Raw genomic sequence first — 26968 nt, 5'->3', positions numbered from 1 at the left:
TCCGGTTTGTTTCCTTTTACCACCTCGGCCGCGTCTTCTAAAGAAGTTCTGTCTCGGCTGACGGGGAGGCTCTGACCTCTGAGGATGTGGTCTGAAGGGTCTTCTCTGCGTTACTAGGGTATGCATTCCCAGAGAGCACATGATAATTCTTGAGTCCTTCAGACTCTGCAGCCTTGAGTCTGTCTTCTCAGAGAATAGGCCCTGGCCATCAAAGGGCAGGTCCTGGAGGGTCTGCTGTAACTCTGGTGGTAAGCCAGAGACCTGCAGCCACGAGATGCAGTGCATTGCTATGCCCGAGGCCAGCGTCCTAGCTGCCGAGTCTGTTGTGTCCACAGAGGCTTGTAGAGAGGTTCTGGACACCTTCTTGCCCTCCTCTACTATAGCCCCAAGTTCCTCTCTGGACTCCTGTGGAACCAACTCCTTGAATTTCTCCATAGAGTGCCACGAATTATAGTCATATGGGCTCAGGAGTGCCAGCTGGTTGGCCACTCTGAGCTGCAAGCCTCCAGCCGAGTACACCTTGTGCCCAAACAAGTCTAGGCGTCTAGCGTCCTTTGATTTAGGCGCCGGGGCCTGCTGACCATGTCGCTCCTTCTCGTTGACCGAAGCCACGACAAGGGAGCATGGTTGGGGGTGTGTATAGAGGTACTTGTTGTCCTTTGAAGGGACAAAGTACTTCCTTTCCACCCCTTTGGCCATAGGTGGAATAGAGGCTGGCGATTGCCAGACTGTCTTGGCATTGGCCTGTATGGTTCGTATGATGGGGAGGGCAACTCTGGACAGTATCTACTACAGGCTCCTCTACCTTCTCTACCTGAAGGTTCATATTGCGCGCCACTCTGCGGAGCAGTTCCTGGTGGGCGCGGAGGTCCATAGGAGTAGTGCCCGAAACCGTAGTCCCCGCTACTGCCTCATTGGGCGAGGACAAGGAAGATACCCCCTGGGCTAAGGGATCCTGCACGAGGTCCTCTCGTGGAGGATCTTGTTGCTCAAGGTCCATCACGCTAGGAGCGTGGGCTTGCACTGGCACTGGAGCAGTCATCTCAGAGCCTCCGGGGGGGGCGGGCAAGACACAGTGGTCTCCAGTACTTGGGGCTCCGAAGGGGTGGAACGGGAAGCCCCTGAAGGAGCCGAGCCCCCTGGGCCTGATGGTAAGCCCAGGGGGTCCAAAAAGGACTACTGTGGGGGTTCATGGCCCGGGTCCTGGCTTTCTTCTAGCCACTGGCCTGTACCGCCCTCACCCTGGTCCTGGGCGTGGTAGCCACCTTGCTAGCGTGACGACGGAGAGGCGGAGCGAGATGGCCAAGGCGGTGCTGTACGCGCCGGTGCTGAGTACCCCAGTGCTGTACGGTGCCATGGTGCTGGGGACTAGTACTGTGAGGCAGAACGGTACCAAGACGTCAATCGGTGCCTGCAGTCGTATTGGTACCGGGAGCCTGATCTGGATCTCGATGGCGACCTCCACTCTGACCAGTACCGGTACCGGGAGTCCGATCGATACCGGCCATAACGCCATTCGGATCTCCGCGAGCTGGAGCGGCATTACGAGTACGACCGGCGCTGAGAATGAGAATGGTGCTGGGACTGCGAGCAACGCCGTGATGGGTGCCGGGAAGATCGGGACTGGTGTTGTCCTTCACTCGGCGAAGGTGGTCGCATGAGGGATGGCTTTCCCTTCGACAGCACCGTCCGAGCCGGAGGTGCTGCCGGCTGCAGAGGAGTCGGCTCTGTGAGTACGATCAGGTCCCATGCCGTTGAAAAGGTCTCCGGTGTGGAGGGTAGTCTCCGCTTGTCCACGGTGTTGCCCCATGGAGCTTACGTGCACCGGACTTGACGGCCCTTGCGGCACTGGAGTCGACGGTGCAGGAGCCCATATTTGTCCTATGCGTTCCGGCTATGGACGTGGCTCCAACTGCGGTGCGAGAAGCGTCGGTGACTGTCACACCGACAAACAAGAAGTGGCCGGCACCTGCTTGGGCTGCTTCCTCGTTGGAGATAGAGTCCTGCGCCGTGGTGGTAGAGGTGCCAGGGAGATCTGGCGCTGCGAGTCTTTGGTAGAGTCCGAACGCGGTGCTGGACCAGTCGGTGCCGCAGGGGCACTCCGTACCGAGGACGCCGGTGCCGAGTCTCGGCGCGTGGAAGAAGGGACCGGGCTAAGTGCTGCCTCCATAAGGAGCTGCTTCAGGCTAAGGTCCCGCTCCTTCCTGGTCCTCGGCTTGAAGGCTTTGCAAATGCGGCACTTGTCTGTGTGGTGGGATTCCCCCAGACACCTTAGGCAAGAGTCGTGGGGGTCTCCCATTGGCAACGGCCTCTGGCAAGTCGAGCAGGGTTTGAAGCCTGGAGACCCAGGCATGGGCCTAGGTACCAGGATAGGGGAGAAGACCCCGTTCCCCACCCACTAAACTAATTCTAACTATACTAAGTAATTCACAACTATTAATAACTATAACCAATTATTAACAACTAATCAGAAACTATTAACAGGTACTAAAGCGAATGTTAGGGAGAGTGGAGATCAGCTAAGGTGTGCTCCACAGTTCCAACGATCGTCACGGGCGGTAAGAAGGAACTGAGGGGGCACTGGGTCGGCCGGAGCATATATCCAGCGCCATAAAGGCGCCACTCCAGGGGGCGCCTCAGCCAACCCACCAAGTGTTGCTAGGGTAAAAATCTTCCGACGATCATGCATGTGGCGCGCGCACACCTACTTGGAATTGATATGAGCAAGCACTCGAAGAACAAGAAGGTGCTTGTTTGAAAATGTAACAAATGGGCAATGAAGGCTGCCATAACTGTCAGAGCAGAGGCATGATTCAACATCCTGATAGCATATAAGGCATGCTAGATAGGGTGAGTATAGGCCATGAAGTGCCTTAAAAGTGAAGACATGTAGTTATTATTTGATGCAGTGGCAAATGTGAAATAACTGGAAGGATGTAGAAAGAGAGGTGATATACGGTACTTGAAGTGTCATGCCAGAAAAATGATCTTTGCAGCAGCATTGTGAATGGATACAAGTGGGCAAGAGGGGATTTGTCAAGGAAGAATATATAGATAGATATATGATTTATTACAACATATTTCAAAAAGGGTTTTTAATGAAAAATGGGGTTTATATATTTTTAATGAAGTACTCTAAAAATAAGTTTGTTTGGGGCAGTTTTTTATTATTTGAGATTTCATGAGAGGACTCTGACTGCAACAGGTTTCATCCAAGCTCTCCAAATTTATCAGAACATTTTCCCAAACTAAAAACAGTTTTCTGCTTATGTTAAAATTTTTAAAAACTATTTTTCTCAACTTTATTTAAATATCATGTATAATAGAAAATATTGTGTCAGTAGCTGAATTTTTTATTAATCTTTAAATCGGGTAATTCAATGAAATTTTGAAAAGTTTAAATGAGAAATGGAACCTGATCTAGATTTTTGAGGTGAGAACAGAATCTATAAACACTTGAAGAGTATTAATATCTTTTTTGTGAAAATTACATACAAATACATGAAATACCTAAAAGCCTATGTATAAGACAAAATTGGTGTGTAAGTCCTTTAACAGAGAGTGTTTACAATTCTTGTTCTTTTGGCAAGACTATGAACAAGATAGTTGTAAATAAAAGATGGGGCCAGATACTCAGCTGTTGTAAATTGGTGCAGCTCCATTTATTCAGTGTAGCTATTCCAATTTACATCAGCTGAGAGTTTGGCACATATGCTTTAACGTCTTTCAGCACAGATGAGGTATGGCTGTGGTTGTAATGTCATGCCTAATTTTGGCTTCAGATTTGGAATCAAAGCATGTGGAAAATGCAGGTGAAACCGCTGAAGTAATGAAGTAAAAAACAAAAACATTTCCATCCTGGCCAGTTGTTCTCCAAGACAATGTCTTCTTCCTGAATAGAGAAAAATATATATTTTTAAAATTACAATAATCATGTTTGCACTTGCACTTAAAAAAAGAACAGTTATTTCTGCTTCTACTCTAAGTGGAGCTGTTTGGACATAATACTGGGTCTGATTCATAGGAAAGGATATGTGCAAATTATATTAAGAGTCATATTTTAAAAACATTTGTAGTTTTGACAACATAAGTACCACTGGATCGAATCCTGCAGTCTTAATTTAGGCAAAACTGCTAATGATATCAATGGGATTTTTGCAAAAGACAAGAAAATTGTGCCTACTGTCTATTACCAATCATCAGTTGGTAATTACCCACAAATATCACAGTAAAAGTGGGACTTTTGAATGGATCTAAAGTAGGATAGTGTAGTGGCTTTATACACTAATTCTCATTCCATGCATAATAGGCAGCCTGGAAGCTTAAAGGTGCTTGTGGGAGAAGCAGATAAATAGACAGTCAAGGCTAGCAGAGTTGATGACGTGCAAGAGGCAAGAAGCAATGTGATAAAATACAAGAGCAGATAAATAGGAACAGGTTAAATTGTTAGTAAGACATTTAATTTATTTTGTTCTAAAGCTTGAAAACACTCTCCAGATTCTGTAAGATGAAAGCTTTAGTCTGAAGGGTTTGGGGGTTTTGGTATTTGCTCAATTGATTTAATAAAAAAACCACATGCTGTATGATCACTTGAATAATTAGAACACTGTATTCCGTAAATGCATCTGCAGCATCAATCAAGTAATTCTAGATACTCTAGATTTCTGCTCCAAATCAATTGTATTTATTTTCCCCAAAAAATGATCAACAGGAAAAACAAAATTAGCTGACATCCTAAATCCAAATTTAAAATAAGGTATTCATATTTTGCAATTTCAAGTGCTCAGAGATGGAAACTGGATTATAAAAATTGAGCAGACACAAAAATCTGCTGCATCAATTGCCAACAAACAAAACTCAGTTAGAAACCACAATGACAGAGGCTGTGTAAAATCCTCAGATAAAACAGACTTATAAAACATTAAGATGACATGATCAGTTTTTGTATCAAAATGTCCTTTAATTTATATAGGAGACACCATTACACAACATTGCCAGGGTTGCTGGAACAATTTATATAGTGGGAGTGCTGAGAGCCATTGAACCAAACTGTAAACCCTGTATATGATGGAAACCACTTCAAGCCAGGGGGTCCGACAGCAGCACCTATGGACATTACTGAGCCTCTGATGCACTGTATTAAATATAACTTTACAAACAGTTGTTTTATCATAAGTGTAGCTTTTTTACATCATGCTGTCTATTGTGGATTAGTTAACACTATTGTATATAGATGTATGAATAGGCATGAGCTCTTACCTAGTGAAAAAGGAACAAATGCATCTTTCTTGATGAACTGCCCACTGCTGTCCAAAAACCGTTCAGGATAAAACACTTCTGGGTTACTCCAGTACTTTTCATCAAAGTGCACAGAATAGAGGTTTGTAATTATTGTAGTGCCTTCAGGGATAGAATAACCACGCACAACTGTATCCTTAGAAGTTGCATGGAAAATACCTAACGGAGCTATATTACAGAACCTTAAAATTTCATGTAGAACTGCTTCAGTGTAAGGCATTTTGCATTTCTCTTCTAAAGACGGTGTTTTGTTTGGGCCCACGACTAAATCAATTTCTTTATGAACTTGCCCTGTTAGAGAAAAAACCTGTAGTTTAATGTGCAATACTTTAAAATTTAAAGATAAGGAATAAATACATAAATATTTTGTGTTAAGACTAGAAATGCCTTAGTACTTAGTGCAGCACCTAACAGGCTGGTATGGTAGATACACCTCTACCTCGATATAACGCTGTCCTCGGGAGCCAAAAAATCTTACCGTGTTATAGGTGAAACCACGTTATATCGAACTTGCTTTGATCCACTGGAGTGCGCAGCCCCGCCCACCCCGGAGCACTGCTTTACCACGTTATATCTGAATTTGTGTTATATCGGGTTGCATTATATCGGGGTAGAGGTGTATTTTCAATTTTTAATTTCCTCTCATACTCTCATTCCACTATTGACAGTTTTTTCAAGCCCCAAAGAAATAGTAATTTCATAACAAACTGGAGCCATAATCTTGATTCTTATGTTTTTCTTTACTCAATAAATTTCCCCTTTCAAGGAGCTCATGAGAATTGGGATAACAAACATCACATTCTAGATAGGTAAGATGAAGTATATTAAATGCAAAAAGAAAAAAATCAAACACAAGAGAAGACCATGTATAGAAAATTCAGAATTAAGAGATACTTAATTTTTTATCTATCTAATTATCCCAAGATAGTACATCACACCTGTTGTGTAAAATCATCCACCATTTTACGAATCTTGAAATAGTTAGGCACACTATGGTAAAAGTAAGAGGAACAACTCTAGCTGGATTCTGGATTTTTTTTAACTTTTTGGGATATAAATTAAATTATTTCTCTTTCAAGCTCTTTTTTAAAAATGAAAAAATATAATTGGATCCTTTAAATCAACTCCACATTGAAAAATCACATAATAGTTTGCTCAACAGGGCAACAGCTCATTTACTCTTTTTTTTCTGATGTACTTCATCAATGTGTTTGCTAATGCCATTAGACAGCCCCTAAATCACATAAAATAGCACAGCTTGACTGGCATTAACACAATATATCTAGACAATGAAGAACTATTACCAAGTTCTTAAAATGAAACTAACCTCTCCAATCCCAAAGAAAGTGCATGAGATAAATCAGACCAGAACCTTAGTGCATCTTGTAGCTAACTGTTATTTTTGATACATGTTGAGATCCTCATGTGGAAAATGTGTACATAAACTGCAAGGTATTAATATTATTTACTGCTATGTAAAGAATCTGAACTTGAATCCTGAGCTTATTTTTCTCCCAAGGGCTAACAGAAGTTGAGATCACAGGAGAATTTTAGAGGAGAGGGATGCTTTGTGTTTTAACAATACAGTGCCTCTTAAATGATCTGGCTGAGACACAAAACTCCAAGAAGTGCCTAGTTTATGTCCCCTGTTAGAAGATGATGTTTTGGGGACGATCTAATACAGAAGGGAATAAGGCCGTATGCTGCCAGCGTTGCCAACTTAGCGACTTAGTCACTAGATATAGTGACTTTTGGGTTTCCCTGGTGAGAAAATAAGTGTCAAAGTGACCAGTGACAAATCTAGGGACTTTCACTGCCAATTATAGTGACATTCAGAGAAAGAAGTCACCAATATCTAGTTACAAAATCATTCACAAGCAACACAACAGTGTTAATAAAATCCATTCCATGATCTTTTTACTACATTCTGTTGCACACCAAGTCAATGTCATTACATCTCAATTGAGCTTGTGCTCAGAAGGAATCACATACCAGGATTTCTTGGGCTGAGATCACTATAATCTGCAGAAAATAAGTTTGTGGAGGCTAATTAAAAACTTTACTAAAGCCAGGCGCACTTTGGAGAGAGCAGCACATTAGCCAGGGTTTGTTTTTACCCAAATGTGTTTTCTTGCCACTCCATAGTATCACACCCTGTGACGAAGGGAAAGATGGCTAATGAAGTGGGTAGGGTGGGGGAGGCAGGTTAGCCAGCGAGGAGAGCCGCACGGAGGGAAGGTGGGGTGGAATGACACAGGGGCACCGTGCCTCCAGGAATGAAGCCCTTACTACAGGATCAAAGGTGGAACTAGCTTGATTTCAGTTCCCCTTTACTCCTTCCCCTGGCTTGGCCTGGGGTTAGCTGCCCAGCTGTTTTCAGAAACGAAACCCTGGAAGCAGGGGGAAAGGGGTCCAGCTAACAGATTTTTGTTTTTAAATCTACTTTCTTGGCTCCCTGCAGCGCCGAGTTCAGGTCAGGTGAATGCCTCTTCCCCCTTTCACTAACCCAGGCTGGCAAGAAAGGAAGTACCCTTCCCAATGAGCAGAGGGTTGCAGTTTCCTTCCCAATGATCAGAGGGCACCCTCCTTATGAGTGTACTGTTGTAGTTGCTTCCAGTATGCAACAGAATGTAGTAAGAGCATGGGATGGATTATATTAACACTATTGAGCTGCTTGTGAATGATTGTGACTGTACTCGGTTGTGTGTGTATATTCAACAGAGAATTTTAAATATATATATATATATATATACACACACACACACACACACACACATATATAAAATTCTCTGGAAATTTTGTTCGGTGACATTTTGGACTCCTTTTGAGTGTTTAAACAGCTACATCTAGTGACTTTTCAGGGTTTGTCTGGGGACTTCCTGCTATGTGGAGTTGGCAACGCTGTATGCTGCTTTTAAGGTAAGAATGATCTTGTATTATGAGGAAATTAAAAGAGAGTAAATATAGCTGGTTATGAAGGTAATTATTAGCCTTCAATTTTTTCCCTTCCATCTCATGCCATATACATACATACAAACATATATTGCTATCCCCTGGATCTTAGCTGCTGACAAGATGTAGACATATACATTTGGAGTTTAGGAAATCCTTTTGATGAAATAGAGGCCTTCCAAAATGTATAAGATATTTTAAGTGATGGCCCCCATGCAATTACAATCACAATTTCTGTGGAATCGCCAAGATGTACAGGAGAGCACGGTTAAACCAATTAAACAAATGTATGAAAATTAAACACTGAGCAGAATTCTCTGCAGGTGTTTGTTAATGAGTACAGCTTCATTGAGGTCAAGGCAGCAGCATTCATTTACATGAGCAGAAAATTTGGCCCATCATATATAAAATAGCAACTTTTCACACAATACTATTTGAGCCACTTAACTGGCTTCTTCCCCTAAGTATTAAAAAGTCTTAGTTCAACCTAAGCACTTACAAGGTTGTGATATGAAAAAACAGCTTTTCTCAGAAGGTGTGTGAACTCAGAAAGGAAGCTAATGACATTTAATGTCCAAGTTTCTACACTAAAACTTCAATGTGGTCCACTTCAAGAATACATGTTAGCATAGTACTTCAGAACTATGCTAACACTGGTTATGTTTTAAAATGCTCATATTGTCTCCCCCCCCCCAACAATCAATGTAAATACATATAAGTGCATAGTACATAAACCTGTTATGGATTGATGCACTTAAGGATTAAATAATGGTTCAAAGAGTTACCCAAAATCTGATTTACACTTTTTTGCCGATTCTTGTGTTCTTTTGCCAGCCAGTATTCTGAGTCATCATATTGTTCAACCTACACATAATAAAAGTAAATCTCTCCTTATTTTAAAAAAAAAAGTTCACTGAAGTGTTTACAAAAAAACCCCTTAAAATATTATCCTAATACCCATTTTAGCTGCAGATAAAATAGCACTGGCATGTCTGTCTGCAATACATTAAGAAAGGGACATAATGGAGTAATGCGCACAAATTTTTATTTTTACTAAGGATTAGTATTGGCAATTCCAACACACCACATTGCATTCTAAATTCTCACCATAAAGACTACAATATCAGTTCCTCAAAAATGACAAAAATTCTTACCTTGAATGTTCGGATAAAGAGCCATAAACAATACTGCCCATCTTAAAACATTTGTTGTGGTTTCTGTTCCAGCTATGATAAGTTCTCCAACAGAGAAAATTAAATTTTTGGTTGAATATGTAGACTCTGGATCATTTTCACTTCGATCCATTTCATCTAAATATGCATCAATGAAATGTCGAGGTGACTGAGGCGTCCTGTTTTTAGAGACGCGCTCAATAAGTTCAAGCAAAAAATTATAGACTTCAGCTGCATTCTTAAACAGTTGTTGATGTTTTCCAAAGGGTAATATGCCAATCCAGGGAAAAGAATTATACAAGAACACTGAAGCACTAGCAACTAATTCAATGTTTTCACTAAAAATCTCTATCATGTGCTGAAATTCAGTGTCTTCATATGTAAAACGTTCTCCAAAGATAATCAAATTAGTAATGTTTGAGACTGCATTTGTTATCAAGTGTTTAAGATCAAAGGGTCTGCCTTTGTATGTATCAATGGCATCAAGAAAAAACATGGATTCTTCTGAAATTTTGTGTTCGAAGGACCTTTGACCATATCCAAAACAACGAAAGCTGCTTACAGCTAACTTGCGATGCTCTGTCCATCCTCTACCGTATCTAGAGTTCAATAAACCTGAAAATACATTTTCAACAGTATTTTATGCATAGCTCTATATCCTTATTCAACAGATAACAAAACTATGAAAAACAGCAGTCCATTCTAAAAGTAAATTCACAAATAGAGATGTCCCAGTGTGGTAATGTTCACTCCAATGCAGGAAAGATTCAGAAGTCTATTTCCTCATTAACTTATATGAGCATTGTGACCCAAAGCACCTGTGTATTCACAGCCTACACGATTTTGTAATAATATGCCTCGTGGGGTATCGTATGAAAACACATCCTACACACTATTGTAATAATATGCCTTGTGACGTATCATTTGAAAACAAGTAACTTCCTTGTCAATAATATCATGGTGAAATTTATATAGCAGCATTATATGTAAAGTTATTAATTTCTTCTGTATGATGTTATTAGGCAATGTTCAAAACCAGACAGCTCTGCCTAGGAAAAAGTTATTAAACGGGTCTGTCCTTAAACAAAGGAATGTGTGTTTACCCCAGTTTACATGCAAGTAGTAAACAGGATCACCAAGACAGCCAGGGGAGGAGATGGCAGGAAACAGAACAATTTGCATTTCAGCAAACAAAGGTGGGGGAAGAAAGAGCATGGAGCTTCCTTCACCACCAGATTCATTGTGCCTTCCTCGCAGCTTGAATAAACTTTACTTTGAGGGGTACTGTTCAGGAGAATCCACTTCAGAGATTCAATGGATATAAAAGAAAGGGTCAGAGAACCCCAAGTTATCACTTTCACCTAAGATGACAAAAGCACCAGAACCTCTGGAAGAGATCCTGACCAAGGAGAGAGTAGGTCACCCTCGTGCTAGAAGACTGTGAGGGAGAAAGGCCGTCTTGAACAAAGCCTTCAACCAAAACTTCTAAAGTAAGTTTTAGATGTGTGTTTTCACTTTTATTTGCTTGTGGCCATATCTAACTTTATCTCTTATTCTTGAACTCACTTAAAATCTATTAAAAACTATTGATCTAAACCAACAGTGCTGTGTTTGTACTGAAGTGAATGTCAACTCCAGTTAATGTAGCAAACTGGTGTGTCTTGTCTCCTTAAAGAAGCAAATTAACTATATTAGTTCTTTTAACTGTCCAGGAGAGAGCTGAACATTATAGTGAACATGAGCTGCATGATGGTAGGTTGGTTGTGAGCTACAACAGCAAATATTGCAAAGCACCCAAGGTTGCAGGGCAGGCGGTGATAACCCCTCATTGGTCTGGACTGCACTCCAGAACATGACATGTATTTATTAGTAATTCCTTCAAATCCTAATGAGAGTTATGTACATCTCTGTGCAGAGATGGGATAATAGACACTTTGTCTCTAAGACCCAAAGGGAAAAAAAAACACGAGCAAAACAAGAAAAAGGTTAATTGTTTTAGTCTCAGAGTGATAAGTTGCACAGTGTATATGTCAATGAATAAAGGATGGCTCTGGATACAGATAGGTATCACCTTTATTTCCCCACTCTTACCTACCATCTCAGAGTGTCAGGCACTTGGCTTCTTAATTATGCTATAGCAATTCATGTTTTATCTAATATAAAGGCCCTCCTGTGTAATACAGAATGGGGTTGGGGTTATTCTCTTATTTTTTATATACTGACACACTTTCAGCTATGGGAGACTATTTAGAAGAAAAGGTTACTCACCTTGTGCAGTAACTGAGGTTCTTCAAGATGTGTGTCCCTGTGGGTGGATCCACGTCAGGTGTCAGTGCGTCCCGGCACCATCAATAGGAGATTTTCAATAGCAGTGTCTGTCAGGGCCACTCGTGAGCAGTAGTCGTCTTGCGGTGAAGTTGGCACCTTGACTAGCATGTGCGCGACCCAACACCCTCAGTTTCTTCTCTACCGCAGAGTCCTTACTGCGAACTCTGAAGTAGAGGGGAGGAGGGAGGGTAGATAGTGATCTCGTTGAATAGGCCCTGATGGGGGTTCTATTTTGAGTTCGTAACACATCTAGATGCAGTTAAAAATCCATTTTGATAGTCTGAGTGGATACTGTAGAGCCTTTGGAACACTCGGGCTTTGTTCTGTCCAAGTAAAACACTAACGAACGTCGGATACCCAACATATGTAGGACAGTCTCTTGTGTATTCACATGAGGTTAGGGATAAAACATAGGTAGGTGAATCAGTTGATTGACATGGAAAAAGGATGATATTTGGGGTATAAATTTTGGATGTGGTCTCAGTGTGACTATCCTTGAAGAATATGGTGTATGGGGAATGAGCCATAAGAGCCTCTATTTTGCTTTTTGCGGATGTAATTACAACCAGGAACACCACCTTAATTGATAAGTGGAGAAGGGAGCAGGTGGCTAGTAGCGCGAAACGGGCTCTGGGTAAGGCTGTTGAGCACCAAGTTTAAGTCCCATGGTAGCATGGGTTCGCCTATTTCTGGGTACACATTTTATATGCCCGTGAGAAAACATTTTGTCATAGAGTGTGCAAATACTGATACGCCATCATCAACCTTATGGTGAAAGGCGGTAATAGGTGGTAGGTGTACTCTAGCCAAACCTGTGGAAAGCCCTGAGTTCTTTAGTATGTATTCCAAGCCTTAAGTGCAGATACGTGCCTGTTCTGGCAACATAAGGATAAGCGTTTCCATTTTTGGAGGTCAGTGGTACATGTAGTTGGTTTTCTGCTGTTTACTAACACCTGTTTTACTTGTTCTAAACAGGTTAGCTCATCATGGAGGAGACACGCCCTCATATGAAGTTTCTCCAGGCTCGGGTGGAGGACTTGACCTTCATCTTGCGAGACAAGATCCCGTTGCAGAGGGAGATTGTGTGGTGCACAGATTGCCATGTACTTCAGGTATGGGTACCAGGTCTGCCTGGGCCATGTCAGAACTATAAGTATGACTTTGGCTTTGTCGGTCTGTATCTCGTGTCTTACTCTGGAGATTAGTGGTATCGGTGGGAATGCGTACAGGAGAGGGGCATCCCATCAGATGAGAAAGATGTTCCCGTAGGGATCGTGGTCCCAGGCCTGCTCATGAGCAAATTTGTGGACATTTGTTGTTTCGTGCTGTCACAAATAAGTTGATAAGTAACCCCCGCATTTGGAATATGTGTTGTACGATACTGTCATTCGGTTCCCATTCGTGGTCTTGGGAAAAATGTCTGCTTAATGCATCTGCCTTTGTGTTCTGGAAGCCTGGGAGGTATGAAGCAGTAATGGTGATGTTGTAATTTATGCATCAATTCCATAATTTTATGGCATCTGTGCATAGGAAATGAGAACAGGGTCCTCCCTCTTGATTTATGTAGAACATACATGCAATGTTGTCTGTCATGACTCTGACTATTTTGTTTTTTATCATTGGGAGGAAGTGACCGCACACGTTGTGAACCATGTGCAGTTTGAGCAGGTTGATGTGTAAGTGTGTCTCTGGGGGAGACCACTTCCCTTGAACTCTATGATTCAGGTGTGCATCCCAGTCGATCAGCAAAGCATTTGTTGTGATCAGTATGAATGGTGGATCCTGTTGGAATGGGATCCCTGATGGGTCTAGCGTAACCCAATCATATTATTTCCAAGACCCATTGATCCGTGGTGATGGATGCCCAAGTGTGAATAGAATGAGTGCAGTCGGTGACCAAAGATCTGGGTATGTGTAGATTGCACTGGTTGTTGGGAGAGATCATTCAAACCCTTGACCAATGTTTCAAAATTGTGTCTTGCCCGATGGTGTCTGGGACGCAGTAGGCTGAGACTGTGGGTTCAGAGTCTCTGCGGGCATTGTCTCTGTCTCTGGAAGTCGTAAGGTCATTGTCTTTGGAAAGTACTCTCTTGGCCACGCTGGTATGGTTGATATCTCCTCCACCTGTTCGAAGGTGTGTATATGCCTAAGATGCGGAGAGTTGTCCAGGAGTCCTTCATGGAGGGAAAGACCTTGCCTGTTTTGGCCAAGAAAACTTGTCTCTGTTGAAGGGGAGATCTTCTACTTTGTCTGTAAGTCCTTCGGATTCTGGATGAGTGTAGCCATGATGCTCTGTGCATGACTATTGCTGTGGCTGTTGTTTGTACAGCCACGTCCACCATGTTGATGAGGGATGCCTGTAGTGCTGTTCTTGCCACAATCTGTCCCTCGTTAAGGACTGTGTTAAATTGTTCCTTCCTCTCCTTGGGGATGTCGTTAAGGACCTCTCTGAGTTTCATGTAACTGTCGTGGTCATATTTCGTGAGGAGTGCAACATAATTAGCTGTGTGGAATTATAGAGTTGCGGATTAGTATACTTTGTGACTGAATAGATCTAGCCTCTTCCAGTCTTTGTCTTATGGAGTGGACCTGTACTGGGGTTATTTTCCTCTTTGATTGACCATGGCTACCACTAATGAATTAGGTTGAGGGTGTGAAAAAAGGAAGTCCATTCCTTTAGTTAGGGACATAATATTTCCTGTCAGCTCTTTTACATACCAGGGGAATGGTGACTGGTGTTTGCCATACTATTTCTGCTGGTTCCATTATCGCATCACTAATTGGCAGTGCTATTTTGGATGTAGATGATGTGTGTAGGATATTTAGAAGTTGATGCTGGGTCTCAGTCACTTCCTCAAAAGGGGCGTTTTAGCTTTGTGCTTCATACCGGAACAATTCTTGGAATTTAAAGTCATCTGCAGACGTAGGAAGTGGTGGCATGACATCCTCATCCAGCAATGATGATGAGTTATGGGCAGGTGATGTGTCTTGTTCCGGGTCCACTTCTCTGTCGTCCTCTATTTCCTCAGGGGCCACTGACGGCTCCTGTACTGAGGTTGTAAAGGAACATGTGTGTCTCTTTTGAGGTCTGTTGTACTGATTCATGTAGGCTGCCCCTGTGTCCCATTACAGCCATTGCATCAGGAATGACATAGGTGGACACATCCATGGGTGCCTGAACCATGCTGTATGTTTCTCTAGATCTCACATGTCCCAGCATTGGCCCGGTACCGGACAGTGAGGAACGGCACGATGAAAAGGTGCCCTTCTCTAGATTGTCATCCTCATTGCTGGAGAATGGTGGCACGATGGGAGAGTCAGGTTGCTCCAGTTGCCTCTTGACTCCTTAATCTTGCTAGTAGAGGCCCCGGTGCTGGAGGTTCCTGGTGCATCAAAGGTGTTCACTCTTGGTGTAGTTGGCACTGAGGATAGCGAACTTGCAGGAACTTTTCTTTTCAACAGTTCGCTCTGCTGAGGCGATGTCTTTCTTCTCCTGGCTTTCTTGGAGTAGTGAGTATTTGATGTTTCTGCCAATGACTTGCCCGGAGAGTCCCTGGTTGAGGAGTTCTGCTGTCCGGATTCAGAAGCTGATTGAAGGGATTTCTTAATGAGAATGAGTTTAAGTTGGAGATCTCGATCTCTTCTGGCTCTGGCTTTAAGGTTGCTTCAGTAAGCGCACTTTTGTGGTATGTGCGACTCACCTAAGCAACGGACACAGAGTGAATGGCCATCAGAAATCGGCATTGCATCCTTACACAAGGAACATCTTTTGAAACCTGGTGAGCCAGGCATGTTTTAATGTCCCTTGTTGAGGTTTTTTAAATGGAATAACTAAAGATTTTTTTTTTAAGGGAAACAGAAAAGGGGATGAGAAATATCTAGACTAGTAACTTACTAAACCTAACTAACACTAATAACTGCTAACTAATTCTAATTATTTTCTTTAGGTTGTCTTTCGACACCGCTGCAAGGCTCTGTCTCAGGCCGAGGATGGTTGAGAAGGAACTGAGGGGGGATAGGGTCACGCGTGCTAATCAAGGCGTCAACAGCACCGCGAGACAAGTACTGCTCATGTGTGGCCCTGACGGACACTGCTACCAAAAATCTCCAATTGACGGTGCCGGGACACACCGACATTTGAAGTGGAGCACCCACAGGGACAGCACTCGAAGAAGAATTCTTTCTTATGGACCCAATGATTGACAGTGATTTCCTCCCCTCCTTTTTTCACCAACTATGATTTCTTCTGATATGGCGTTTTGTGTTCCATACTGCTTATCTCAGAGTACATGTTATACCAGTACTCCATAATCTGCACAACCTAAAATAAATTTTCAGGTTTAGTTCAAAGTGTTAGTTTTTAGAGTCCTGTATGGTTTGAAACCCAGTTACTTGTGAGACTGCTTCTCTCTGTGTATGATTCTGCTACAATAGCTATCAGAGAAGAGTCAGAGATCCCTCAGTATAAAAGAGAAACTAATAATGGCAGGGCATCCTCCAAGAAGAGACTTTACTTGTACTGCTTGGTCCACCAGTGTGCATTGTTAACCCTTTGTGTTGACTACAAACTCTTGAGTATCTAGGAGGTAGTGAGTTGATGGGACAAGAAATACTGTTTTGATGATAAGGTTATTTTGTGAAGACTAAATTTTATTATACTTCTATAATAAACCAGCGGTCCCCAAACTGTGGGACATACCCCCCGAGGGGGGTGTGGAGGAACATTCAGGGGGGAGGGTGCACGGTGGGGCCCGGGTCAGCCCCCAAGGGGGGTGGGGAGGAAGCAACACCCAGCCCTGCTCTGCCCCCAGCCGCAGCTCCACCTTGGCCCCTGCTCTGCCCCCAGTCCAGCTCCAGCTGCAGCTCTGCTCCAGCCCCAGTTCCACTCCACCTCCAGCCAATCTCCAGTTCCAGCCACAGCTCCACTCTGCCTCCTGCTCAGTTCTGCCCTCATTCCCTCTCCATCTCTAGGCCAGCTCTGCCTCATCCGCAGTTCTGCCCCCAGCTCCACCTCCTCTGCTGAGCCAACTGTGCAGTAATGGAGGGGGGATGAGGGTAGATTCCATTACTAGTAAGGGGGGGGTGTGCAACAGGAAATGTTTGGGCACCACTGGGTTAGACATTTTAAAAATGTACTAATGTTTTTAAACTGAATTTTAGACTGACAATGAATAATATAAAAAAATAAGCTAAGTGAACTCAGACGACAAAATGCTGAAGCCACAGTACTATAGTGGTAGTCTGTAGTGATTTCTATAGTTAAGGTTGTATTCCAACTTCTGTATAGGCCCCCATTTTTCAGATGTTCATGTTTATGTCCATGTCCATGATTTAGCTGTGCAATACTTTAAAAAAAACAAAAACCCACTGTTCCATGGAGTGGATTCTATTCTATACAGATTATTTTCTGTTCCTCATCAACGTAGTAATCACTGAAGTGCTCTGAGCAACCTGACTAGTGTTTATTCCATGTAGTTCTTTCTTTCTCTCTTCCTCTCTCGAAGGAGAAATTCTGTGGGTTTTTTAATAAATAATTTTAATATATTATATGTGCACTCTGTGTTTATATTAGCAAAACGAAGTCAAAGACGCATGGTTTGCACTTGGAACTAAAGGTGATGAGGTCTGTATGATGCCTCATATTTGACAACTGCTCCCTTTACTCCTGTTTTATCTATGTCAGTTGCAGAATATGTACACAGCCATGCTTACAGGGCCAGTTGTCACAAAGAGGTATTTACCTTGTGGGAATTCCCTCAGGGAAGAACAACTTTAAATTCCGGCTGAGCTTCACAGGATTCCTACCAGTGAAGGCTGCACCACAAGAGCTGCTAAATCAGCACATATCATGGCTAGTCTGGGCCAGTTTTGCGAACTTGGAACTCATAACCCCTGGGTGGAGTGAGATTCAAGGGTGGTTTGCACCACTGCATCCCTGCTTCTGGTGGATTTTCTGTTGCTGCATCCCAGAGTCCAGATCCTACATCCAGAGATTAATCTAGACCATTACTTCTTCACCATCACGCAGAGAGGGTCCACAGTCAGAACACTTCAATTGTGGACAACTCAAGGAGCATAAGGTTTAAAAGACCCTATATGTCCTTACCTCAGTTATTATATTGGGAAATTGATTATACATGAATTTAAATTGTGAATTAAGAGATTCAAAATTCTGCCTTTGTCTTTCTCCAAAAGATCAGTTCATTTCTTTAATTCTTCTAGGTTTGTTACAGGCACAGGAAAAAATAATGAGCAAATTATATTTTGAATGACAAAGCATGCAAAGGTTTTTTGATTCCACTTGAATTGGGATGGATAGCAACAGAGCTCTGAATGAGAGTGAAAATAGTCTACAGCCATGAAGATTTTAATGCAAGGTCCAACTATATCTGAAATGAAAAGTAAAATTCATTGGCATCATACTGCCTTCTTCACAGCTGAGATGGAACAAAAGCCCATGCGGCCAAAGAGAAGCAAAGCTCTGCATTCTAAGAATTTTAGTCTTTATTTTGCAAGAATGAATATATATGATGTGTGCGCACAAAATCTGTTTTAGTTACTTTTCTTGCTACTTAAATATGTTAGTTAATGTTTGCCTCCAATTCACTTGGAAGGGGAGAAGGGAGGAATGGCAAAATTACCCAGTCCAGTGACCAGAAATTAGTATAAAAGAGAAAATGGGGAAGAGAGAAGCAATCTATGTTAAGAGAGCTATCTGGACTTGAGTAATTAAACCCTGAGAGAAAATGAGTCCAAGATGCTGGCAATCAGCATTACAACTCAATTCAGTGAAATGCTATTTCTTGTAAAATATAGAATAATTCATTCTCCTGGACTGTGAATTCTAATAATTTTTTTTTGGTTATGGCAGCGTGATAGCTTCCTATTGATCATCCTGGATCCACATTGATGAAAAACTCATAGAAAATAAATTAACACACAAAAAGGGCCAGACCTGCACGGGAGGCAGGAATGGACACAATAGAAAAAAAATATTCAAACAAGATCAACACTGAGCAATTGGAAGACTTGAAGTGGCAGATGAAGAAGTGTAGCTTCTGCATGGACCTCTTTCCCTGACCATTGTCAAAAAAGTGACTGAAAAGTTCCAAAGTCAACAGTGCCCTGGGTTGTGTGTGATCACCAATGAGGAGGGAGGGGACTCATGCTCCAACCTGCTACCACATACCATAGGAACATTAACTTTAGGTCTTAAAGAATTCCACTTCCCTTGCTCAGGCGCACAGCCCAAGTATGGGACTCTTTCCCAGAAACTATCTTTAGAAAAGTGTCAAATATTCTGGAATAGGAGATTAAAAGATTGGGAAAGTAATCTAAAGCAAGTATCTAATGTAATAAGAAAATATTATCTTCCCTTTCAAGACAGCAATACATACCTCCCATATTTGTCAGCTTCTTGAACAAAGGAAGAGATGGTCTGTCTGCAAAAACTTCACTTTGATGAACCAGGCATTCTTTTACAGCATCATAACCATTCAGTACAATAGCAGATATACCTCCAAGATCAAGACTGAAAATCTTTGAAAAGAACAAATGAACAAAAGTGCACTTGTAAAATTAAACTGCAAGTCATTTTCAAGAATAAGTAATGGAGACAATACTGGAAAAAGTAGAACTAAGCATCACTACAATAAATATTTCTTAAGCTGTTTCCAGATTGCAAGTATAAACATTGTTCAGAATAATCTTTTCTCCCTAAACTTTAGATTATAAATTATTTAAGGCTGGGACCATGTCTCTCTCTGTATTTTTTGAACAGTGCCAACTACAATTCAGCCCAAATTCTGTCTGAGGCTTTTGAACACTCCTGCAATATAAATATTAAATAATAATATTAAAAGAAAGATATTGAACTGACAGTTCTATGAAGTCCTCTGTTTATTATAAGTATTCATGGCATTGAAAAAAGCATCACGGACTGTGAAATCTGGTCTCCCCCTGTGAAATCTGGTCTTTTATGCTTTTACCCTATACACCTCTACCCCGATATAACGTGACCCAATATAACACAAATTCGGATATAACGCGGTAAAGCAGCACTCCAGGGGGGCAGGGCTGCCCCAAAACTATCTCCTACTCTGATTTGCAGGGACCATCTCTACAAGTGAGAAGAAAGGCATGGTCATGAAACTATGTAACCCTGGGTCTCCATATCATGCCACCCTTCTGCACTGCTGCCTGCAGAGCTGAGCCCTCAGTAAGCAGCTGCCACTCTGCAGCTACCCAGCTCTGAAGGCAGCAGCGCAGAAGGGTAGCATGGTATGGTATTGCCACCCTTACTTCTGCACTGCTGTTGGCAGGGTGCTGCCTTCAGAGCTGGGCAGCCAACAGCCGCCGCTCTCCAGCCACCCCACTCTGAAGGCAGCGACACACCCCCCCCGCAACTCCCTTTTGGGTCAAGACCCCCAATTTGAGAAATACTGTTCTTCCCCTTTGAAATTTGTATAGTACATCTCTACCGCAATATAACACTGTCCTCGGGAGCCAAAAAATCTTACCGCGTTATAGGTGAAACAGCGTTATATTGAACTTGCTTTGATCCACCGGAGTGCACAGCCCCACCCCCCCGGAGCGCTGCTTTACCGCGTTATATCCGAATTCGTGTTATATAGGGTCGCATTATATCGGGGTAGAGGTGTATAGGGTAAAAGCATAAAAGACCAGATTTCACAGCCTGTGATGCTTTTTTCATGGCCATGAATTTGATAGGGCCCTACATATGACTGTCCAATCTCATTTTGAAACTTGCTAAGCTCTTGGCATCCATTACAACCAGTGGCAAAAACTTTTAAATTTAATTATGCATAATGTGAAACAGTATTTCCTTTTATCAGTTTTGAATTTGCGGCCTTTCAATTTCTTTGGCTGTCTCCCTTGTTTTTGTTTTATGAGACAGGGGAACAGAAACTCTCAATGTACTTTCTCTATATCATTCATCATTATGCATACTTTTACCTGTTCCCTCTTACTTATTTTCTTTCTAAAGTATACAATCCCAGTCTTTTCAATCTCTCTTCAAAAGAGTTTTTCCAGGCCCTTAATCATCATCATTACCCTTCTCTGAGTCCCCCCACAATTTTGCAGAATCCTTTCTGTGATAAATTGACCAATACGGCATACAGTATTCCAGGCGAGGGAAAATTATTGATCTACATAGTGACTTTTCATATTATTTTCTATTCCATTTCTTATGCATCCTTAAATTTGGTTTGCTTTTTTGACAGCAGGTGAGGCAACCATAACATTTTGCCATTATGGAAAATTAACCATTTATTCCTACTCTTTGCTTTGTCTCTTAGCCTGATTTTAATTGACAATACTTTGCCTCTCACCCCATGACTACTTAGTTTCTTTAGTAGTCTCTCAGTAAAGAAACTTGTCATAGGTCTTTTGAAAGCCTAAATAAATTGTCAGGCAGTTCTTCTTTATCTATTATTATAGTGACATATTCAATTATAAAAGGCATAATTCTCCTTGAGAAACCACCATGCTTGTTGGACCCTATCAAACCACGATCTTCCAGACATTATTCAGTTTTTAATTATTGGCTTGACCTATTTACTAGGCAAAGACATAAGGTTTACTGGTCTGTAATCCCCTGGATCACTACTAGAACCCATTTTAAATATAGGTGGAATATTTGCTCCCCTCTAGTCCTCTTGTATATTAGCTGTTTTTAATGACAGGTTGCATATTTTTGCTAGCAGCTCGACCACTTCATTCTTAAATCCCTTCAGATCTCTTGGATATATAATCTCTGGGCCTAGTGATTTACTGCTTTTTAAATTATCAATTTGTTTCAGCACTATTTCTGCTGACATCTTAATCTCTATTAGTACCTCATCTGTGTTACCAAAAAATAAATATTAATTTCAGTTAAAAAAAAGAAAGAAAGAAAGAAAGACAATCAACATTTGCCAAGTGAGAAAATACAAGATGGATGAAGCTGGAATATATGTCCTTTATCCCCAAAGGCATAATGCTAGAGAGTACACACATTGAAAAATATAATTACTTTTACCTTATTTTTATATACTTGAAAAGTTCTGATTTCTCCTAGAACAATACACCATATGACAAACCAAAGTTTCTATTCATCTTTGAGTTCAATAACTGGTCCAAAGCAATCACTACTCAAGGATGGAATCTGAGAATTACATGTGCTCAGTGTCAAAGTCAAGCTCCAATAAGTTTGTACTACTAAATAAATCTTTGCACACTTCCCAATTCCTGGAGAACTTGTCAGAGCCAATACTGTGGTCCACATTTACTGGCTTCTGAAACCCAACTTTCTTACTATTTAAGCAAGAGTTTCCACAGCCAGTGGCTCTATTGGCCAGCATACCAACAGAGTAGGCAAAGTTAAAAAGACTTTTGTTACTAGCATTTAAACATTTTTAAAATGACAGATACTGAGAAAATTAAAATAAAGCTGTAATGTCATTAACTTATAAACCAATAGACTGTCTGCTTCAGTGTAATGTATTTTTATGACACTATAAATCTGAGTGTTCAGCAAGCATTGTTGGGGGGGGGGGACCAATCAAATGGAAGACTGTTTTGGAATAAAATGACTTCAGTGAAACTGACACTATATTCAAGTGCTGTTATTTGTTATAATGTGTTTCTGTTAAATAAGAATATACCCTGTTGTGTCCCCATGACTTGTGCATCTGAAAAGGTGGCTTAGCCATCTCTGGGGCACCATCTCCTCCCTTCTTCCCATTAAGTCTGAGGATCAGTGAGTGGGAAGCTGAGGGAGTGAGCAAGCCAACAGATAGGTCACATCCCAGCTGTATTCACTTTCTGCACACTGTGCTGGGAGGCTCCCTCTTTAAAGACTGTCCCCGGGCCATACCTGCAGCCATGTATGCTCGTCATCTCATGTCTCAATTACTGCAACATCCTTCTCTCTGGCCTAGGCAAATGCAATTTTGCCCTGATCATATCCCTTCAGAATGTTGCTGCAAAGATCATTTTCCTAACCCGTCACTTTGGCCAAATCACCCCACCCTTTGAATCTTCCATTGGCTCCCCCTTCACTTTTGTATCAAACATAAACTGCTTGTTCTCACTTTCAAGGCCCTTCACAGTCAATTCCCACCATAGAATCACAGAAGTGTAGGACTGAAAGGGACCTCAATAGGTCATCTAGTCCAATTCCTTGCACTCAAGGCAGGACTAAGGAATAACTAGACCATTCCTGACAGATGTTTGTCTAACCTGTTCTTAATATCCAATGATGGAGATTCCACAACCTCCCTAAGCAATTTGTTCCAGTGCTTAACTACCTTGACAGTTACGAAGTTTTTCCTAATATCCAACCTAAACCTCCCTTGCTGCAATTAAAGCCCATTGCTTCTTGTCCTATCCTCAGAGGTTAACAATAACAAATTTTCACTCTCCTCCTTGTAACAACCTTTTATGTACTTGAAAACTGTTATGTCCCCCCTCTGTCTTCTCCAGACTAACATAAGAACATAAGAATGGCCATATTGGGTCAGACCAAAGGTCCATCCAGCCCAGTATCCTGTCTACCGACAGTGACCAATGCCAGGTGCCCCAGAGGGAGTGAACCTAACAGGTAATGATCAAATGCTCTCTCTCCTGTCATCCATCTCCACCCTCTGAAAAACAGAGGCTAGGGACACCATTCTTTACCCATCCTGGCTAATAGCCATTAATGGACTTAACCTCCATGAATTTATCTAGTTCTCTTTTAAACGCTGTTATAGTCCTAGCCTTCACAACCTCCTCAGGCAAGGCGTTCCACAGGTTGACTCTGCGCTTTGTGAAGAAGAACTTCCTTTTATTTGTTTTGAACCTGATGCCCATTAATTTCATTTGGTGGCCCCTAGTTCTTATATTATGGGAACAAGTAAATAACTTTTCTTTATTCACTTTCTCCACACCACTCATGATTTTATATACCTCTATCATATCCCCCCTTAGTCTCCTCTTTTCCAAGCTGAAAAGTCCTAGCCTCTTTAATCTCTTCTCACATGGGACCTGATCCAAACCCCCAATCATTTTAGTTGTCCTTCTCTGAACCTTTTCTAATGCCAATATATCTTTTTTTGAGATGAGGAGACCACATCTGTATGCAGTATTCAAGCTGAGGGCCTACCATGGATTTATATAAGGGCAATAAGATATTCTCCATCTTATTCTCTATCCCTTTTTGAATGATTCCTAACATCCTGTTTGCTTTTTTGACTGCCACTGCACACTGCGTGGACGTCTTCAGAGAACTATCCACGGTGACTCCAAGATTTCTTTCCTGATTAGCTGTAGCTAAATTAGCCCCCATCATATTGTATGTATAGTTGGGGTTATTTTTTCCAATGTGTTACATTTATCCACATTAAATTTCATTTGCCATTTTGTTGCCCAATCACTTAGTTTTGTGAGATCTTTTTGAAGTTCTTCATAGTCTGCTTTGGTCTTAACTATCTTGAGCAGTTTAGTATCATCTGCAAACTTTGCCACCTCACTGTTTACCCCTTTCTCCAGATCATTTATGAATAAGTTGAATAGGATTGGTCCTAGGACTGACCCTTGGGGAACACCACTAGTTACCCCTCTCCATTCTGAAAATTTACCATTTATTCCTACCCTTTGTTCCCTGTCTTTTAACCAGTTCTCAATCCATGAAACAATCTTCTCTCTTATCCCATGACAACTTAATTTACGTAAGAGCCTTTGGTGAGGGACTTTGTCAAAGGTTTTCTGGAAATCTAAGTACACTATGTCCACTGCATCCTCCTTCTCCACATGTTTGTTGACCCCTTCAAAGAACTCTAATAGATTAGTAAGACATGATTTCCCTTTACAGAAACCATGTTGACTTTTGCCCAACAATTTATGTTCTCCTATGCGTCTGACAATTTTATTCTTTACTATTGTTTCAACTAATTTGCCCGGTACTGACATTAGACTTACTGGTGTGTAACTGCCGGGATCACCTCTAGAGCCCTTTTTAAATATTGGCATTACATTAGCTATCTTCCAGTCATTGGGTACAGAAGCCGATTTAAAGGACAGGTTACAAACCATAGTTAATAGTTCCGCAATTTCACATTTGAGTTCTTTCAGAACTCTTGGGTGAATGCCATCTGGTCCCGGTGACTAGTTACTGTTAAATTTATCAATTAATTCCAAAACCTCCTCTAGTGACACTTCAATCTGTGACAATGCCTCAGATTTGTCACCTACAAAGGACGGCTCAGGTTTGGGAATCTCCCTAACATCCTCAGCTGTGAAGACTGAAGCAAAAAATTCATTTAGTTTCTCCGCAATGACTTTATCGTCTTTATGTGCTCCTTTTGTATCTCGATCATCCGGGGCCCCACTGGTTGTTTAGCAAGCTTCCTGCTTCTGATGTACTTAAAACACATTTTGTTATTACCTTTTGAGTTTTTGGCTAGCTGTTCTTCAAACTCCTTTTTGGCTTTTCTTACTACATTTTTACACTTAATTTGGCAGTGTTTATGCTCCTTTCTATTTACCTCACTAGGATTTGACTTCCGCTTTTTAAAAGATGCCTTTTTATCTCTCACTGCTTCTTTTACACGGTGGCCCTTTTTTAGTTCTTTTACTGTGTTTTTTAATTTGGGGTATACATTTAAGTTGGGCCTCTATTATGGTGTCTTTGAAAAGTGTCCATGCAGCTTGCAGGGATTTCATTCTAGTCACTGTACTTTTTAATTTCTGTTTAATTAACCTCCTCATTTTTCCCCTTTCTGAAATTAAATACCACAGTGTTGGGCTGTTGAGGTGTTCTTCCCACCACAGGAATGTTACATGTTGTTATATTATGGTCACTATTTCCAAGCGGTCCTGTTATAGTTATCTCTTGGACCAGATCCTGCGCTCCATTCAGGACTAAATCGAGAATTGCCTCTCCCCTTGTGGGTTCCTGTACCAGCTGCTCCAAGAAGCAGTCATTTAAACAAACCCAATTTTTTCAATCTTTCCTCATAGGTCATGTTTTTTAGACCTTTAATCATTGTTGTTGCTTTCCTCTAGACGTACTCCAATTTGTCTACCTCTTTCCTGAAATGTGCACAGAACTGGACACAATACTCCATCTGAGGCCTTATCAGTGCGGAGTAGAGCGGAACAATTATTTCTCATGTCTTTCTTAACACTCCTGCTAATACATCCCAGAATTATGTTCGCTTTTTTTTGGAACAGTGTTACACAGCTGACTCATATTTAGCTTGAGAGCCACTCTAACCCACAGATCCCTTTCCACAGTACTCCTCCCTAGGAAGTAATTTCCCATTTTGTATGCGTGCAACTGATTGTTCCTTCTTAAATGGAGTACTTTGCATTTGTCCTTATTGAATTTCATCCTATTTACGTCAGACCATTTCTCCAGTTCGTTCAGATCATTTTTAATTTTAATCCTGTCCTCCAAACCACTTGTAACAATTCCCAGCTTGGTATTGTCCTCATACTTTGTAAGTGTATTTCTATGCCATTATCTAAATCACTTATGAAGATATTGGACAGAAACAGACCCAGGACCGATCACCGTGGGACCCCACTCAATATGCCCTTCCAGCTTAACTGTGAACCACTGATAACTACTGTCTGGGAATGGTTTTCCAATCGATTATGCACCCACCTTCTGGAAGGTCCATCTAGGTTTCATTTCCCTAGTTTGTTTATGAGAAGGTCATGCAAGACAGTATCAAAAGTCTTACTAAAGTCAAAATATACCACATCTACCGCTTCCCCTCATCCACAAGGCTTGTTATGCTGTCAAAGAAAGCTACTGGGTTGGTTTGGCATGATTTGTTCTTGACAAATCCATATTGACTGTTCCTTATCACTTTATTATCTTCTAGGTGTTTGCAAATTGATTGCTTGATTATGTGCTCCATTCTCGTTCTGGGTACTGAAGTTAAACTGACTGGTATGTTATTCCCTGGGTTGTCCTTATTCCCCTTTTTATAGATTGGCACTATATTTGCCCTCTTCCAGTCTTCTGAAATCTCTCCAGTCTTCCATAAGTTTTCAAAGATAATCACTAATGGCTCAGATATCTCCTCAGTCAGCTCCTTGAGTATTCTAGGATGCATTTCAGCAGGACCTGCCAACTAGAAGACATCTAACTTGTCTAAGTAATTTTTAACTTGTTCTTTCTCTATTTTAGCCTCAGATGCTACTTCCTTTTTTCACTGGCGTTC

At 41.6% G+C, this 26968-nt stretch overlaps 1 protein-coding gene across 3 annotated transcripts in view; it reads right to left on the bottom strand.

The window, feature by feature from the left end:
* Positions 1-3146: 3146 nt before the first annotated feature.
* LOC101933629 (vitamin D 25-hydroxylase) overlaps positions 3147-26968 on the bottom strand; it is a 38905-nt gene continuing 15083 nt past the window's right edge. For 2 of the 3 annotated variants that reach the window (XM_005303305.4, XM_042858839.2), the window contains 4 exons: positions 19148-19289; positions 9405-10037; positions 5260-5589; positions 3147-3892 (listed from right to left, as the gene is read on the bottom strand). In XM_005303305.4, the coding sequence (XP_005303362.1) occupies positions 3717-3892; positions 5260-5589; positions 9405-10037; positions 19148-19289 (1281 nt within the window). In that variant the 3' untranslated portion in view covers positions 3147-3716. The remainder of the gene's footprint in view (positions 3893-5259; positions 5590-9404; positions 10038-19147; positions 19290-26968) is intronic. The other variant, XM_065592126.1, reaches the window with a different exon arrangement.

The sequence above is a fragment of the Chrysemys picta genome, chromosome 4, assembly GCF_011386835.1.
Source record: "Chrysemys picta bellii isolate R12L10 chromosome 4, ASM1138683v2, whole genome shotgun sequence".
Taxonomy (NCBI): domain Eukaryota; kingdom Metazoa; phylum Chordata; order Testudines; family Emydidae; genus Chrysemys; species Chrysemys picta.
This window is presented reverse-complemented; position numbering and strand designations above follow the sequence as displayed.